Source organism: Podarcis bocagei (genome assembly GCF_964188305.1).
Source record: "Podarcis bocagei genome assembly, chromosome: 8".
NCBI lineage: Eukaryota > Metazoa > Chordata > Lepidosauria > Squamata > Lacertidae > Podarcis > Podarcis bocagei.
In genome coordinates, this window is record NC_138133.1 from 41,724,445 (window position 1) to 41,741,000 (window position 16,556).

General features: G+C 39.4%; 1 protein-coding gene across 6 annotated transcripts in view; it reads right to left on the reverse strand.

Moving 5' to 3' along the window:
• The window catches only part of CEP192 (centrosomal protein 192), a 48,488-nt gene that overhangs the window by 6,860 nt on the left and 25,072 nt on the right, over positions 1 to 16,556 (reverse strand). For all 6 annotated transcript variants that reach the window (XM_081205480.1, XM_081205484.1, XM_081205483.1 and 3 more), the window contains 17 exons: positions 16,199 to 16,324; positions 14,042 to 14,182; positions 13,486 to 13,546; positions 12,034 to 12,170; positions 11,853 to 11,945; positions 10,827 to 10,942; positions 10,569 to 10,745; positions 9,649 to 9,739; positions 8,677 to 8,841; positions 7,776 to 8,042; positions 7,486 to 7,592; positions 6,169 to 6,278; positions 4,872 to 5,013; positions 4,262 to 4,431; positions 3,288 to 3,411; positions 2,290 to 2,395; positions 827 to 1,028 (listed from right to left, as the gene is read on the reverse strand). In XM_081205480.1, coding sequence (XP_081061606.1) covers positions 827 to 1,028; positions 2,290 to 2,395; positions 3,288 to 3,411; positions 4,262 to 4,431; positions 4,872 to 5,013; positions 6,169 to 6,278; positions 7,486 to 7,592; positions 7,776 to 8,042; positions 8,677 to 8,841; positions 9,649 to 9,739; positions 10,569 to 10,745; positions 10,827 to 10,942; positions 11,853 to 11,945; positions 12,034 to 12,170; positions 13,486 to 13,546; positions 14,042 to 14,182; positions 16,199 to 16,324 — 2,335 coding nt within the window. The remainder of the gene's footprint in view (positions 1 to 826; positions 1,029 to 2,289; positions 2,396 to 3,287; positions 3,412 to 4,261; positions 4,432 to 4,871; positions 5,014 to 6,168; positions 6,279 to 7,485; positions 7,593 to 7,775; positions 8,043 to 8,676; positions 8,842 to 9,648; positions 9,740 to 10,568; positions 10,746 to 10,826; positions 10,943 to 11,852; positions 11,946 to 12,033; positions 12,171 to 13,485; positions 13,547 to 14,041; positions 14,183 to 16,198; positions 16,325 to 16,556) is intronic.

The following is a 16,556-nucleotide window of genomic DNA, read 5'->3' on the forward strand; positions in this document are numbered from 1 at the left end:
AGTAATGTAAGTAACAGTTATTCATCATCATCATCAAACCTTTTATTGGCATCACATACAAACATCCATAGCAAGTAACAGTTATTCTTATAAGGGCCTGTGAAGGATTTGGACCTTGTTTTCATGGACTGTGAGATAGTATATGGGAATGATTATCTTCCTTGTCTATTCATTTGGGGGTTATAGAATTAACTTGTGAAGCCTGGCCCTGCCCGGGGGCTTAGCCAGGAAGAGAGAATTTTGTTACAGACAAGGATTGTGGCAGGTCTCTTGGCTGAGAGGTTCCATGAGGTCCTATAGCCTTGACTGGAAGAAGCTGTGACTGGTAGCCAGGCTAGAGGTTTCTTAGATTAAGGGGATCTCTGTGTGACGAGGCAAAGACTTTTCAACCTGGGAAAGACATGCTACCCAAGAGTAACATTCTTCTGAGAGCCCAGTGAGTTGAGGAGCTTCTTAAGTTCAGTGACAGTAGAAGACATATTAATCTACTTTATTTTGCTCCAAAAGGAACATACTAATTAGCAATTACTTATAACATTTGGTCAGGAGTGATCATATTTATAGTCTTCTATAAAAAGGGCTTTAAAGTGCTGCAAGATTGAGATGAATTACATGGAAAATAATGAAATTAATACAACCTCCGTTTGGAAACCTGCACACTTTCCAATTTGTTACTGGCTTGGTGTTATGTGTGAACTGTGTGAATGTGAATTTCAAGACTGAGTAGCTGCCATGCATGTCTCACTGAAGTAATACATGTTTTGTTTTCACCGTTAGAAAACATTTTACTCAAAAAGATACTAGTCATACGCAAGACCGACCTTACCTGAGCTTTCCCCAGACTTTGTTTCAGGAAAAAACACAGTCCGATTCTTTACTTCAAGTTTTGTCGAAGATGGCTTTTGAAGTGGCCTTATGTGCATAATAGGAAGCTCAGGCTGTTGATGATGAACACCTAATTTGGCAACTGGTGAAACCGTTTCAGATTGCTTCTCAGAGATATTTTCCCGAATTTGGACCCTAACAAGCTATGCACAAGAAAGAAACGAAATCATAGTATTTTGCTGCTACTGGTCTCAAGTTAATCCTACAGTTATCTCCCAGACTGGCTGGCCAGTGCATATGCTCAAGCCTGCTTTGCAACCAAGGACTCAAAAGCAAGGTGAAAATATTAAATGTAACAAAAAAATGCAACACATACATCTCTTAAACTTTTAAAACAACTTCCATACAAGAGCATAAGTTGTCCAACACTTAGAATCATAGAATCATAGAGTTGGAAAAGACCACAAGGGCCATCGAGTCCAACCCCCTGCCAAGCAGGAAACACCATCAGAGCACTCCTGACATATGGTTGTCAAGCCTCTGCTTAAAGACATCCAAAGTAGGAGACTCCACCACACTCCTTGGCAGCAAATTCCACTGTCGAACAGCTCTTACTGTCAGGAAGTTCTTCCTAATGTTTAGGTGGAATCTTCTTTCTTGTAGTTTGGCTCCATTGCTCCGTGTCCGCTTCTCTGGAGCAGCAGAAAACAACCTTTCTCCCTCCTCTATGTGACATCCTTTTATATATTTGAACATGGCTATCATATCACCCCTTAACCTCCTCTTCTCCAGGCTAAACATGCCCAGCTCCCTTAGCCGTTCCTCATAAGGCATCGTTTCCAGGCCTTTGACCATTTTGGTTGCCCTCCTCTGGACACGTTCCAGTTTGAAGAAATGCATTCCCCACTTTTCAACACATTTCCAAGACAGCTTACAATTATTAAACAGAAATATTAGCACACACAATTTAAAAGAGCAAAAGTGACCAGAGATAAAATAAATATTTAACTGGACATGCCTTCAACAGAAACTACCAATGGATTTGAGTTCTGCTGGCAAATATAGTTGGACACATACAATAAGGGAGCAGACTACTATTATATTAAGATATTTTGGTATTTTATGCAAATAAAATAAGAAAAAATAATTAACCAACCAATCAACCAACAAAAGAGAAAGAGATGGAACACACACTTATGCCTGCCTAATATCATGTATGGGAGGCACAAAGAGAAAACCCGCTGAGGCCAGGTGCAATCCTATAGAAGCAGGTTATTCCTCAGGTAAACTGACCCCAAGCAATTCTTCATTTACTCCCATAACTGCAAACTTCATCTAGGAAATGCAAACTACTCCCTTTAAAGCAATAGATGAAAGCTTAACTGACAAGCTGAAATTAGTTTTCTAAAACCAAGGCATTTGGCAGAATTTTCATAACCATAGACACTTATTTAAGCCACTTACTTTTTGTCCATTATCACAATGTACATAAATAAGGCCACTCCATGGAAAGATGGATTTCTTTTCTGCGAGTGATGGATTTGGACTCACATAAATTGAAATGTTGCTTCTAGAAATAAGACGTCCAGTGCATTAATTTTAATATGCTAAATGAAATCAATGTTTCATTATTAGATCTGGTTACTGTTCTTCTTGACTTTTTTGTACACAATAGATGAAATTTTAGTATTCTATTAATTTAATATGAGGATTTGCAAACCCACGCCTATCTAAAAGTCTAGCTTCATAAGGACAAGGAAAAACTCACATAGTGATGTTTCAATCACCAATGCACCTGCCATGTACACAGGGCTAAAATTATTAGGTCTATGATACAACACTATCAGAAGCAAAATATCAAGCGGGGTGACAATATCCTTGCCAACTGTATAACTATTATTGTGACAGGTGCAATATATCAGCTTCAGATCATATGGTTGCAACATTTTTCATAGAAGACTATGAAGTCATGTGTGAGACAGGCTCTAACTTTAAGTTATTTAAATGTATCATAGTACTGTCAGCTCATAAAAAAACTGAAATACACTGCTAACTCAATCTGAATCATATATCTTCTATACATACAGTATTAATTTTTTCTGTGCTAACCACAAATACTTTAGGTTATCCTTAAGAATTAAAGGTTTTTCTCAGCATAAATAAAAACAAGGCTGTTTATTCTTTTAGGAAAGAAAAGCTTGACACTATGGACATAGCCAGAAACTCTTTTCACAACTGTACAAAGATTCCTTCCCTTTCACCTTCATGCTATCTCAAGAGCTGGATGTAATCAGACTGACAGTGCAATCCCATACAATGGCACTGAGATGCAAGTCCCATTGAATTCTGCAGAAACTAGTCGTGCATAAGTGGATATAGGATTGCAACCTTAGTTACTGCAAAGCACAGTTTTCAAATATATGGAGTCATGTGGAAAAGTAATGAACAATGGAAGTACTTACCCTGGTTCAATAGTTCCATGCTGAGGTGTTACTGTCAGACAGTGAGCAGGCCACGATAGCTCAAATGTCAATGACCTGTTTGAGTTGTTACTTATTTGTGCATGTTTAGTAATCGCAGCTCCACCTTTTGAGATAAGAATTGCATGAATTCTCAGTTATCTTATAATACATTTAAGTGCTATTTACAAAGCATTAACAACTGTATCAATTATGCAAATGATACTTCCAAATTTACACATGCAGTAATGAATCAAAGGCTTTTACATAATACAGCTATAGGAAAAAAGCATGTATTACTTTATTGATATCTAAATAGTGGGTTTGGAGTTACTTTGGAAAGTGGAAACTTTACAACCACTGACTAGACTGCCAGCAACTGATTTGTTACCAACATTGAAACAAGGAATCTTTTACTTCCTTGTAACAAATTAGAACTACAGCCGTATCTTGGTTCTTGAACGGAATCGGTTCCAGAATTCCGATCAACTTCCGAAAACATTCAAAAACCAAGACGCGGCTTCTGATTGGCTGCAGGAGCTTCCTGCACTCAATCAGAAGCCGCGTTGGACGTTTGGCTTCCCAAAAATGTTCACAAACCGGAATACTCACTTCCGGGTTTGCGGCATTCAGGAACCAAAGCGTTCAAGTCACAAGGCGTTCCAGAACCAAGGTATGACTGTAACAAGGAGATCTGTAAAACACAGAAAATCCCACTGAAAGTTTCTAGGTAAGCTTTTGAAGTCATCTCTACTACAGAAATAAATTCTCTTAATTCCAGAATTTATGCATCATGATCAATTTATCAACAGAGTTCTATATACATGGAGAAATATTCCCAATCCCAAACAAATTCAGTTTATTATTGTGCCTCACAGTAATACTATCTATCACATAACAATCCTAAGAAATGTATAGGTTACAAATATCATGGTGAATATTTTTAACAGTTCTTGAAACGTGTGAAAATAACATACTTTGAGAAGGAGCAGTGAGAATTAGAAATTCAGGCTGAAGAGTCCAGTTTTCCTTGGAAACAAGCTTATTTTCATCAATGCTATCAGCATTTGATGACAATGCACAACCATGAGGTCCTTTAACAGGTAGTACATCCAAAGTCATATTGGATTTCTCAGGAACACCAGGTCTATGAAACAGAGAAAGAGCAGTTCAACACCAAATACTAGGAAACGAGACAAGAGAAGCAAATATGAGTATAAAACTTGCCTTCTAAAAGAAAATAAAAAACCCTTGCCTTACTTAGCCAGAGTTTCAGACAGATAAAAACTGATAAAAAGCAATTAAAAGTTAGCAGATGAATTTAGTATTCTGAAAATGATTTTCAGTTCCAACATAACCTTTCCCCTATGTATTACTCCACAGGAATCATATCAACACCCACAACCACTAAGAAAGATTATATACAGATCCCAGTCACTGAAGTAGTCCAGTCAGGTAACTACACATTATGACCTAATTTCAGAGACTTTTAATTCTTATTTTTGTTGGAATATTCAAAGTTTACCAAGGTAGAGGAACTGCTTACCAGTATTTCAGAAAATACTAAAAAATGACAAATAAAATTACCTCTCTAGTGCTACACGATGCACTGAAGATGGCTTGATATCGAAAGCAGAACTACTGAAGGCATTAACCGCCGAAACAATAATCCTTCTCATGTTCATGAAAAAGTACTGGATATCAAACGAATGTTGCGGAAGATCATATACTAGAGAAGACATTTAAAAATCAAAAGCAAAGCTGGATTAATGAAACAAACTGCAGTATTTACTGAAGATTGGTGACTAATGACAGACTAATCAACTGGGTTATTACTGTCTTTACAGACAGTAATTGCATTCCTGGACCCTTTCAAATTCTTTAGAAGTTAAAAGAGAAAATGGACATAGTCCATCACCAGCCTCCCAGCAGATACACAAGGTAAGTAATTCCCACTGATTTCAAATGGAACTTCCAAATATGTACATTTAGGATAAAAGCTAATGTTGTAAAGGTGACATGAATGATGCAAGCTTCAGAAACGCATTAAAAAGTTATAGCTAGAATTAGAGCAAGATCAAGCAACTACTGCTGCCAAAGGCAGATGAAAAGGGAATCCTAAATAGCATTGGAGGAATGACAATGGGAGATGGGAGAGAGAAAAGATTTGCTATGGAGAGGACAGAGATGGCTGCATGGTTGAGTTCTCAACCAGTATTGGACAGTGAGATGGGCTGCTCACTTGACTTCCAGCAGGTCGCATAGGTGTTGCTTCCTGGGAGGGTAAGGAGGCTGTGAGGTCTGGGGACAGAAACAGCAGCAACATGATGGACCTAGAGGTCAGGTGAGAAGCACTGCGCTACCACAATATCCCCTACTATCAAGCATGTTAAAAACAACCCAGCTGCACTAGCACCTGCATTATGATAACCAGATTGCAAGAATATAATCATTTGAATAAGGGAAAGTGGTAAAGGTAAAGGTAAAGGGACCCCTGACTATTAGGTCCAGTTGCAGACGACTCTGGGGTTGCGGCGCTCATCTCGCTTTATTGGCCAAGGGAGCCGGCATACAGCTTCCGGGTCATGTGGACAGCATGACTAAGCCACTTCTGGCAAACCAGAGCAGCACACGGAAACGCCGTTTACCTTCCTGCCGGAGCAGTACCTATTTATCTACTTGCACTTTGACGTGCTTTCGAACTGCTAGGTTGGCAGGAGCAGGGACCGAGCAACGGGAGCTCACCCTGTCACGGGGATTCAAACCGCCGAACTTCTGATCAGCAGAGAAAGTGGTAGTGAAAGCTAAATTTGAAATACATCTAAAGAATGGCGAGAAATCAAATATACAAACAAGTAGATATTCTCAGGGTGGTCAAGCTTACCTTCAGTCACCAGCTCTTCCCCAGGGAATTCTTCATCAAACTTTACATTTATCACAGGATTATTAGCAGGAAGCATTTTTTGCACTTGCTCTGGATTTTGCTGTACAGCTCTGAGTAGACAATTGAGAGTTTTCAAGTCTCATTAACGTTATGAAGAAGCATTTAACAAAGACACTAAAATACTCTGTAAAGCATTCAATCCAATTACCCCACTTTAAAAGCATTTATGCACTGCAGTGTGCTTAGGGACTACATCTGATCAGCTTCTTATTCCCAATGAGAAACATAACATAACTCAATCATCCTTCCACAAATGTGTCCAAAAGTTTCCTTCCAGCAATCATCTGCCCCAGATGTCCAGTATGCTGGTTAAAGACCCACACAGAGTTAGAACTCTGGAAGTATAATCTTGCCTTCCACTGGTCTGTGGAGAGTCCAACTACTACTGATTTGTCTGCACATAACAGAGGACAAAGGGGAGGGGAGAAGCAGCACTGACAATGACCACATATAATGCCCTGCTACTAACAACAGAGAAAGTTTATGGGCCCACAAACATTGTGCCCAGCAAGCTCAAATTAGGCCAGATAATAGGAACTACTTTGGTTATGTTGCAGGGAAGAGGGAAACACCTACATATGTCTGTTTCCTAGATGTACTGCTCTTACATGTTCATTGTGGGATTGTTGGAAGTTGGCAACTTGTTACGAAGCATTTGACTACCAGGCACAAGGGGAGAGGGAGCAGGACTAAAAACAAAGACATTCTAACACCCTCAAGTGCTAACCTGCCATAGCCAGAAAATGAAGCAAATCTGAGTGCTGAACACAGCTGCATACTCCAGTCTTTTCCAAACCTTTTGCAAACGTATTTTACAATAAGGGATTTTATAATCCAAAAAAGTGAACTTGTTCCTGTTCTTGATACCAGTGACTGTTGATCTTTGAACACAGACAGAGTTGGCTATGTTATTTAATAACCACTAATACAGAGCTTTCCAAACTTTTCATGTTGGTGACACCCATTTTAGACATGCATCCTTTCACGACACAGTAATTCAGTTTTACTAGCAACTGGAGGTTAAACTAACCCCTTTTTAGCCCTGGGAGCAGTGTGGGGAGCATTTGCGTGACACAGCCGACACACCAATGTTTCATGACACACAGTTTGAAAAGCTCTGTAGTAATATTTAACAGCCAATATAAAAAAAAAAAACTTTTATTCTTTAAATATCCATTCTAACCATCTGCTTCTTATTTCTTAAGAACAGATAGTAATGAATATACTTGTCATTTCCCAAAAAACATTTAGCCTTACCTGCGATACTGCTGTCTCAAAATTTCATCTCCATAGACAAAACAAATTGTAGACAACACTGGTGAATTACTTTGATCTTCAGTTGAATTATATGTTACTGTAACTTTCTGAGAGGAAACAGTCAAATTTTGGTAAATTAATTTGTGGCACAATTGTCTGAATTATATGTAAGATTCACAAACACAAAGCAAGATTTTATGGCACATTTTTGGGTGGGTGGGGGGAATGTTAACAGCTTACACATTTTATAGGTCTTGCGTAATATATATATATTGTGGCTTTCATATTACCTGCTGTGAACTTTCCTGAAGAACAAACTTTTCTGGGGAAACTCTCATCACATTTGGATCCATAACAATTATTTCACTTGAGTTCTTAAAGCACAGTGCTTTCACGTACGCAGCCCGACTCCCTGTATTTTGTACAGAAAAGGAAGCCTGTCTTGTTTTACCATTCAGCCCCGCTATATCATTCAGCCCCACTATGTATCTATTACAGTGTTTTTTAACATCTTCTAATCTCAGATTGCTATTTCCTCCATATCCATACAATGGTATCTGAAAGAAAGAAAAACGTACATTTAGAAAAACCAGAATTGAAATAACCTTGCTCCCAGTTTCATTATCCCCAACTTTAATATTCAAAAAGAATTCTAAAATTCTTTAAAATGTTCATATGTAGCACACCCTAAAGACCAAAAGCAGGGTAAAAGTAAGCAGAATAATGACTGGTTTCTGATGTGTACGAGTAACAGGATCTTTACAGGCAGGCAGATGCAAGTTGAAGGAAGTTGGCTCTGTTGGGAACAGCTATTTCATGGTGCCCTGAAATGGTTCTTCACAAAGGCGTCCCTCACCTTCACCACTGAGAAAAGTGAGGAAAGCAAGCTTCTTTGGGAGCTACTAGAATGACTGACTTAAGACACTGAAAGGCCCAGAACACGAAGAAAAAGATATCCAAAGTGCAAGGCAAGGGAGTTACTGAGATGTGGAGAGACTCTCTACCACTCTTAATATCAAGAAAACTACTGGAGTACAAAAAATAAAATCCAAGGAGGTTATAGTGGTCAGTTTTTTGTCTGGCTTACAGTCAGAAGAGACTTCAAAACATCTTGAAGGACTTACTGCAAAAATGAACATAATAAATTCAGAAACATCCCATGAAATAGGATCAGTGTAAAAAGTAACTTACAGTGAACTTGATTCCTAGCTGAGATAGAAGACCAAGCTGTTTCATTTCAAGCTTTGCATACATACAGGTTAATCGAGTTGGTGTAAACATTAGACAGACAGAATAATCATGTTTTGGACGAATCTTGATTTCACAATTATTGTACACATGTTCTCCAAGTTTCAACTGCAAATATGCAAGAAAATTCAGACAGCAAATTAATTTACTTCAGAAAATTAATTTAGAAGAGTTAAGATTTTAATGAACAGTTTAAACCCAAATAATTTGCTCCAATAATTCTATGACCTCTGAGGTGTGCCACTCTATGGAAATGCTGACATAGTAAGAATAAGTGTTTTTTATTCATTACTAATTTGCAACGTTTTCCATGCACAGAGATAAATCTCAATACAGGAAGAATGTGTAAATGGCTAAACTGATGGCTCCATTCAAATTGGCACCCTCTCTTTCTTTGAACTTCCTTCTCTCCCTTTGGGATTCCCCCACCCACCCACCCACATGAAATTAGGATGATCATCTCATCCTGTTCTCCATCCCTAGTTATAAGAATCTTAAGTTTGGTCATTTTTTTTCAAATTTGTGGTTTTAAAAGCTGCTGAATATTTTCTACTATAACACTGCTCTGTGAAATGCAGAGTATGTTAAAGAAAAATTCAAGATTCTTAAGTCTGATACAACAAAACTAGCAGCAAATACTGCTGTAAGAGGGACACTGGCATAACAAAACCAACATTTCAGAAATTTAAAATTTGAAATCATGTCCACTGTACTCTCCTGTATGTGCTGATAAAGTCCAACTGAATTTGATGAGATTTACTCTGAAGTAACTGTGTACAGCATGGCAGACTAAGAATATACCATTTGAAGGCTTATTTCAGTGAGAATATTAAAATAAATCCTAGCTTCAGTTTCAAATACCAAGTATATTTGAATCTGAATTTATATAAACAGTTTCAGTTTTGCATTACTTACTTGAAAACAGTCCTGATCTTGACCCCTTATCAGCAATCTTAACTGCTGAGTAATAGATGGAGAGTTATTTCTCAGGATTAGCTTCTGCTGACTGAAAAAATATAGAAATTTTAACGTTTCATAGTAATTTGCTTATATTTATGAACAGTTGCCCTGATAATCCACCAAGAATTACAGCATGGCAAATCCAAGGAAATCTAGTGAAGAATTAGTTGGTCTAGCTGTACACCTGTGATTTTACTCAGTTATAATAGTGTTATTTTCCATAAGACATATTTAGAACCTTATCGACAGTCTAAAGTTTTGGCTATTTATGTACAGCATGCACTTGCTTCTAAATGTACAGCAAAGGGTACAATGCTGAGAAGGCAGGCATATCCAACAGTAAATTTTGTGTGCCATTTAGGGGGCGCTTTGTTTTTTCTGTTAAAAAGGGTTGCCAGCTGCCAGGTATTTTATCTATTTACAGTGGTACTTGCCCACAGGAATGTACTGGATGAAGACCAATATACTGAAGCTCAGTAAGAAAAAGACAGTGACACTGTAGTCTCTCACACATCCCTAAATGCTGCTTCTGATGGTCATTTGGAATAGTGAGGGATATCACCAAACCTGACTGTGGACACGGCAAAGACAGTTCTGCTTATGCAGGGACTCCCTGGATCCGAGCATCACCATGTTTGAACAATGCATTGCCGGCAACCCTGATTTGCATGGGGGTTGCATTCTAGGTCATTGAGTATGTTGGCAGAACGTGCATAAACCCACCCTGCTCTCTTCTGGGTTTGAAAATGGTGCATGCTTTCAATGTACGCAAAATGGGAGTTGCCTGTTTTTTATACTCCTGAAAGAAAAATTGATTCACGCTTTATGTACCACCAGCAATCATGCACTGAATATCTTTTTTTCTTGGTACTTACACTGTTCTGCCAAGCTGTATACCTCCCCATGTCAGAAACTGCTTGTTAGCTAGGATGGGGGGAACTTCTGAACTGGGGTATTTCTGTACCAAAGGTTTGCTCTCCACCGCAGTCACTTCGCCTTTTACAGTCACTTTATATTCTGGCCCAGATGGCAGCACCAAGATTTTTAAAACACTATTAAAATAAAGCATCAAGTTAGAAGTTCTGTAAAAAGAATTTCTACTTAATATCATTGGGCCAATTAGGTTGCATTACCTTTCAGCATTTCTATAGTCCTTTGGAGAAAACACAACTGTCACTTCTTGTTCCTCCCCAGGTATAAGAACCAGGTCCTCTGGATTGACAGAAATGCCGCTATCTGGCTCAAGTGCCTAGAAATGAATAGTGTTACTTCAAGGTGTCATCCTTTGATCCTCAGGTGACAATGGTAGCCAGGAATACTCTTTGTCTCCACTGGCTGCTACGCAAGATATATTTCCTAGAGAAACTGCATTTTGCCCGATACAATAATGTCCTAGTTGTATCCAAATTACAACACATAAGATACCCTTCACGGAGATGCCTTTGAAGAAAATTTAGAAGCTCCAAGTGGTGCAAAAGTGAATTACAGTGTTGTAACCAAAGTCCTTAGTTAGATCAAATTATATGGCTATTATTCTGTTCTGATCAGTTATAGTTTCTGAGCTCAATTAAAAATGCTGACTCCAAACCACTTCATAGATTTCAGTTAAGATACATGCATAGTTGCCATGATTTCCTAAGCTGTACCTCAAAGGGAGGATGTTAGCAGGAATGCTGAGATTCTCACCAGGATGTGCCAAGGGTTATGTAGCATCCACATAGTGCAAGAGCTTTCTAGTGGCCAACCATGTGGCTTTAGAAATAAAATCACATTACTAACCCAGCCCCCTACACACATAAGTAGATGATGCTATGGCAGAACTACTTGAGCAGCTGTCTTCTTTCTGCCCAACATAGCAGCAACATGGAAACTGTGTCTATTATTTCTCTTGTCTCAGAAGCAGGCACCAGGGGATTAGGCCCTATACTCCACTTTCCACTGTGGGTGAGTCCAGTTGACTAAGTCCAGCTGACAAAAGCAAAATGGGAACAATGATCCCCTCTGAAATTGTTGGTAAGACTGCAATATCAATTTGCACTTTAAATTTTTTGCCAGGAAAGAGTGAATTGGACTCTCTTTCTATTATGTACTGATTAAGTTAGACTGATTTGGTTGACAGTAATTTCAGAACTATTCCTTGGAAAAGTAAGGTAACCTACCAGGATTTTCAAGTCAACTTTAATATTCCCAGCGTTCTTTAATGGCAACTGCTGCCTTGTTGATAATCCCATCCTCGCAGACATATATAAAGTCTAGAAAAGATAGGTTTCAAGCGAAAGTTAGAAGTGAAATATAGACAGAAATAAGCTGTATCACAAAAGATAGTTTGGGGAAATGTACCTGAAGGCCTTTTGGAGCATATATCCTAGGAGTTCCAGACCTTGCATGCAGAGGTATACTTAAAATTTTAGCAGGCTCTGGACAATCAACCTCCACATCAATTCTTGCAAAATACTCATCTGCAGGGCCCAAAGAATCTGAATAAAGTAAGTGCAAAGAATAAGATTGATCAAGTGTAAAATGTTATGATTTGTTCTAGAATGAGCTTTGACACAAAGTATTATCAACATTAACCGTAACTACCCAACTGTGATGTCAAATTAGAATGTGTCTGGTGCTATGGTAGTATTTTACATCAATATTGGTCTGTTTAAGCAAAGCTCTCCATTTCAAAATGCTACAACTGGCCTTCAAAGCAGCAAATGAATGGAAACAGCAATAATGAAATACATCCTAAAAGATATGTTGAAGGAGGGCTTCGGCATACCTCAAAGGTGTTTCAGCATGCAGAGTACATCATACAACTGGTTGAAGTGATACATTTTTGGCTTCCAGCCTCAACAAAAGATAGTGACTCAAGGTAAAATGGACCAGCTTTTCTACAAAGCTTAATGCATGCTTGACATGCCTCACATTAAAAGGCATGCATTACAATGAATACAAGGGACAGCACAGCTTATGGCACATGCTTATATACATTTCTTAAGTGCTTGCCCATTACTGCCTGGCCCAGAACGTCCATGAAACTTGAAATCCTAGCACATTGCCTTCTTTAACCTAGGTATGACACGAGTCAGTACTTGCAGACCTAAGTATGAAAATCTGCAAACAGGGATTTGGTATGTTAACGTTTATGCACAGGTTCAAACATTTTAATGCTTCTTGAATATCTAATGTGAGAGCTATTCATCACATAGCATGATATCAAATATCACAGACCTTAATTTGCTAAGCAGGTGTGACTCTGTTACTAAAAGCAAACTTTCAGCTAATCATTTAATGATAAATACTATTTTGGCTCTTTTCTGCCTGGGTCTCCAAACACATGAGCCTTATTCACATGATACTTTGTTCATTTAAATCTTAAAAAAAATCTAACTGCAAAGAGATTTGAAAGTTCTGAGTAGCAAAAGGTCTGCATACTAGATTTTGAATATTGGTTGGACTCATGAATATTATTTCAAGCAGAATTCTGGTCTGCTGGACTAACACAGATTCTTAATATTGTACAGTAGTACCTTGGTTGTCAAACGGCTTGGCTCCCAAATAAATCGGCTCCTGAACGCCGCAAACCCGGAAGTAAGTGTTCCGGTTTGTGAACATTTTTTGGAAGCTGAACTTCCAACGCAGCTTCCGCGGCATCCAACTGAGTGCAGGAATCTCCGGCATCCAATTGGAAGCCACACCTTGGTTTTCGAATGGTTCCAGAAATCGAATGGACTCCCGGAACGGATTAAGTTTGACAACTAAGGTACCACTGTACATCGATTTCATAAGATAGCAGATCTATACCTGAAGTGATGCATTTGCTCGGTGCATGGAACTGAACCCACACTACTAGAACATCAGGCTCCTGGAAAGAAAGACATTTGTGTAGAATGAAACATTTTTAACTTTAAGACTTGATTATGGTTGAAACATTGATCAGCTACAACCTTCAAGCAGAATCATACTTTTAAAAGACCATGGCTTTAAGTCTTTACTACCCTAAACTACAGATACAGTAGGAAGAGAGAAGGGCTCTTTTGTGGTGTAAATGGTTCTGTGCTCACCTGAACACAACTGATCATGACTGGCAAAGAAAAGCACACCACCAATTTAAGTGAAAGACGGATGTCCCCAATACTAGGGCTGCCATACGTCCAGATTTTCCCAGAAACTACCGGGATTTCAAAGGCAGAATTGACATACAGGGGAATTTTTGAAAGGTGGTGCTTTGTCCTGGATCTTAGGCAAATGCTTCCCAAATAAAAACTCTGTTACTAAAAGCAAACTTTCGGCTAAGCATTTAGGAATAAATACTATTTTGGTTAATTCAACTATATTCATTTGGTTTATAGTGACTTACTTGCCCATCAGTTCTTGCATTCATTACATGGGATATCACCGATGGAGCTGCTCGCTGAGAAATGTCACAAGTAGGGAGCAAACTAACAGAAGCGTTAACTGGTTCCTTAGAAAATGTGAAACACCGCCATGCTACAGCATTCTGTAATAAAGATGTTTTTTACATTTTAAAAGCAGAACATTACTGCCATCCCCTAAATTACCCAGCATTTCAGGTTGTTGACTGTTGTCAGGATATGCTAAATAGAGCCCTGCTGTTTTGCCAACTGAATAACATTTTCAAGCAAGAGGTGGTACCACACGGGTTCTGGGAAAGCATTCCAAGCATATGGGGCACTGAGCAGAATAGATGACTTTTAGAAGCCAGATTAGGGACGCGGGTGGCGCTGTGGGTAAAACCTCAGCGCCTAGGGCTTGCCGATCGCATGGTCGGCGGTTCGAATCCCCGGGGCGGGGTGAGCTCCTGTCTTTCGGTCCCAGTTCCTGCCCACCTAGCAGTTCGAAAGCACCCCTAAGTGCAAGTAGATAAATAGGTACCGCTTTATAGCGGGAAGGTAAACAGCGTTTCTGTGTGCTGCGCTGGTGCTGGCTCGCCAGAGCAGCTTCGTCACGCTGGCCACGTGACCCGGAAGTGTCTCCGGACAGCGCTGGCCCCTGGCCTCTTAAGTGAGATGGGCGCACAACCCTAGAGTCGGACACGACTGGCCCGTACGGGCAGGGGTACCTTTACCTTTACCTAGAAGCCAGATTAAATAAACCTTTGACTGAAAGAAGAACTGTAGCTCAGTAACAGAGCACACGTTTTGCATACAAAAACTCCTAATTTCAGTGTCTGGAATCTCAAGGTAAAGCTGGGAAAAGACTCCTGTCGGTAACCCAGAATTGTTGCCGCCACTATAGACAATACTAAATGGATCCTATGGACTTGATATATGGATGCTTCTAGTGTTCCAAGTTGAGCGAGCAAGAGATCTTTGAAACAGCTAAAGGTAGTGGAACATGTCACAAATGCACTGAGCTACAAATAGTGGATAATTAGAGGGGATGCAGCTGTGTAAGGCAGCAATGAGGAGTTTGTGCTGCATCCAGGAGTTGATAGGATCCCAATGTAAGAGTTTAGGGAGAGGTGCTATGCCGTCTAAGGGGCCATCAATTATTTTGTTAGCCAAGTTCTGGAAAGCTGGGGGTTGGGGGGAACTGCAAGCCAGAAAAGGAAAAGGCTGCAGTAATGGTGGGTGGCAACTGGAGTTTACATTAAGGGGCAGAAAATAAGCGTTCTGTATTTAGCAAAGTTAGACAAGGGGTAGCAACATGACATGGAGATGAAGAGTAGAAAGAGGAATCCAAGAAAGTCAAGACTTTCCTTGGTCAAGAAGGTAAATAACTATGTTACATTATGTACATACACTTAGAAAGCCAGGAGGAAGGGAGGATGAATATAGTAGGGAACCAAAAATAGATAATTGAGGGTGCTGATCTGGGAGAAGTATTGGAAAAGTTTTCCTTGCCAGAAACATTGAATGAGTGATTGGTCAGGTAGGAAGAAAGTGACCTGGTCAACGGTTTCACAGGCAGAAGAGACAAGGGCAGAAGTGACAATTTCAACCTCTTTAATGAAACATTTGCAGTTGAAGTAGACCTCCAGAAATAGAGCGAGGATCTACTTTACTAAATCAATGGAAGTCAAAACTACAGTGCAGTCAGCCTCACAACTGTATTGCCACGCAATAAGGTTCATCAGCTGCAATCCCTCTGCTTCAGCTTCTTAGAACATCTGCTTCTGACAGCTGTTGTGGGAATAGCATAATGAAATCCTGCTACACAACCAACATTCCCATTGTAGAGAAACACGTCAGGATGCAAAGAAAATATCTCAAGTGATATCAACACACTGCAACAAGGGTAATCTGTTACCATTGGCTCTCTGCTTATCTGGGAGTAAAACCAAGCTGCTGGTTACCCATACTGTGGAACCAATGTAGCAGTCACTTACAAGTTGTTGCTTCTCAAGAGATCACTATACAAGTTGCTATACTGGGAGGGGGTTGTTGGTTTGTGCATATTTTTGTTCTTGTTTTTGTAATGTATTTCGTGTTTTGTGTTGCAAACTATGGATAAAAGCTTGGATACAAGTTTAAATAAATGAACGAATGCTTACTGCATAAATAACAAGTCTGACTGGCACTCTAGCACATGTCTTGTTTGTGAGTTTCAGTGGAAGAGCTTTCCAGCTGCCAGATGGCATATCACCAAAGTCAAGATGGTTTGTCGTTCCCGCTTCCACCTAATATTAGAAAAGGGGGGAGGGAAATAATACCTTTAAGAATTGAGGCACACAAAGTCATATTTATTTGTATGAAGAAGCAAACAGGTGTCACTAAAAGATAACTAGACAAGAGATTCTAGCTGTGCCCCCTCCTGGAGCAGCATTCTGACCACAACCTCTTACTGTTACTATTACAGATTAGCCAAAACGAAGAAACAAAAGTTTCACCAACATCTGAAGTTATTAAAAA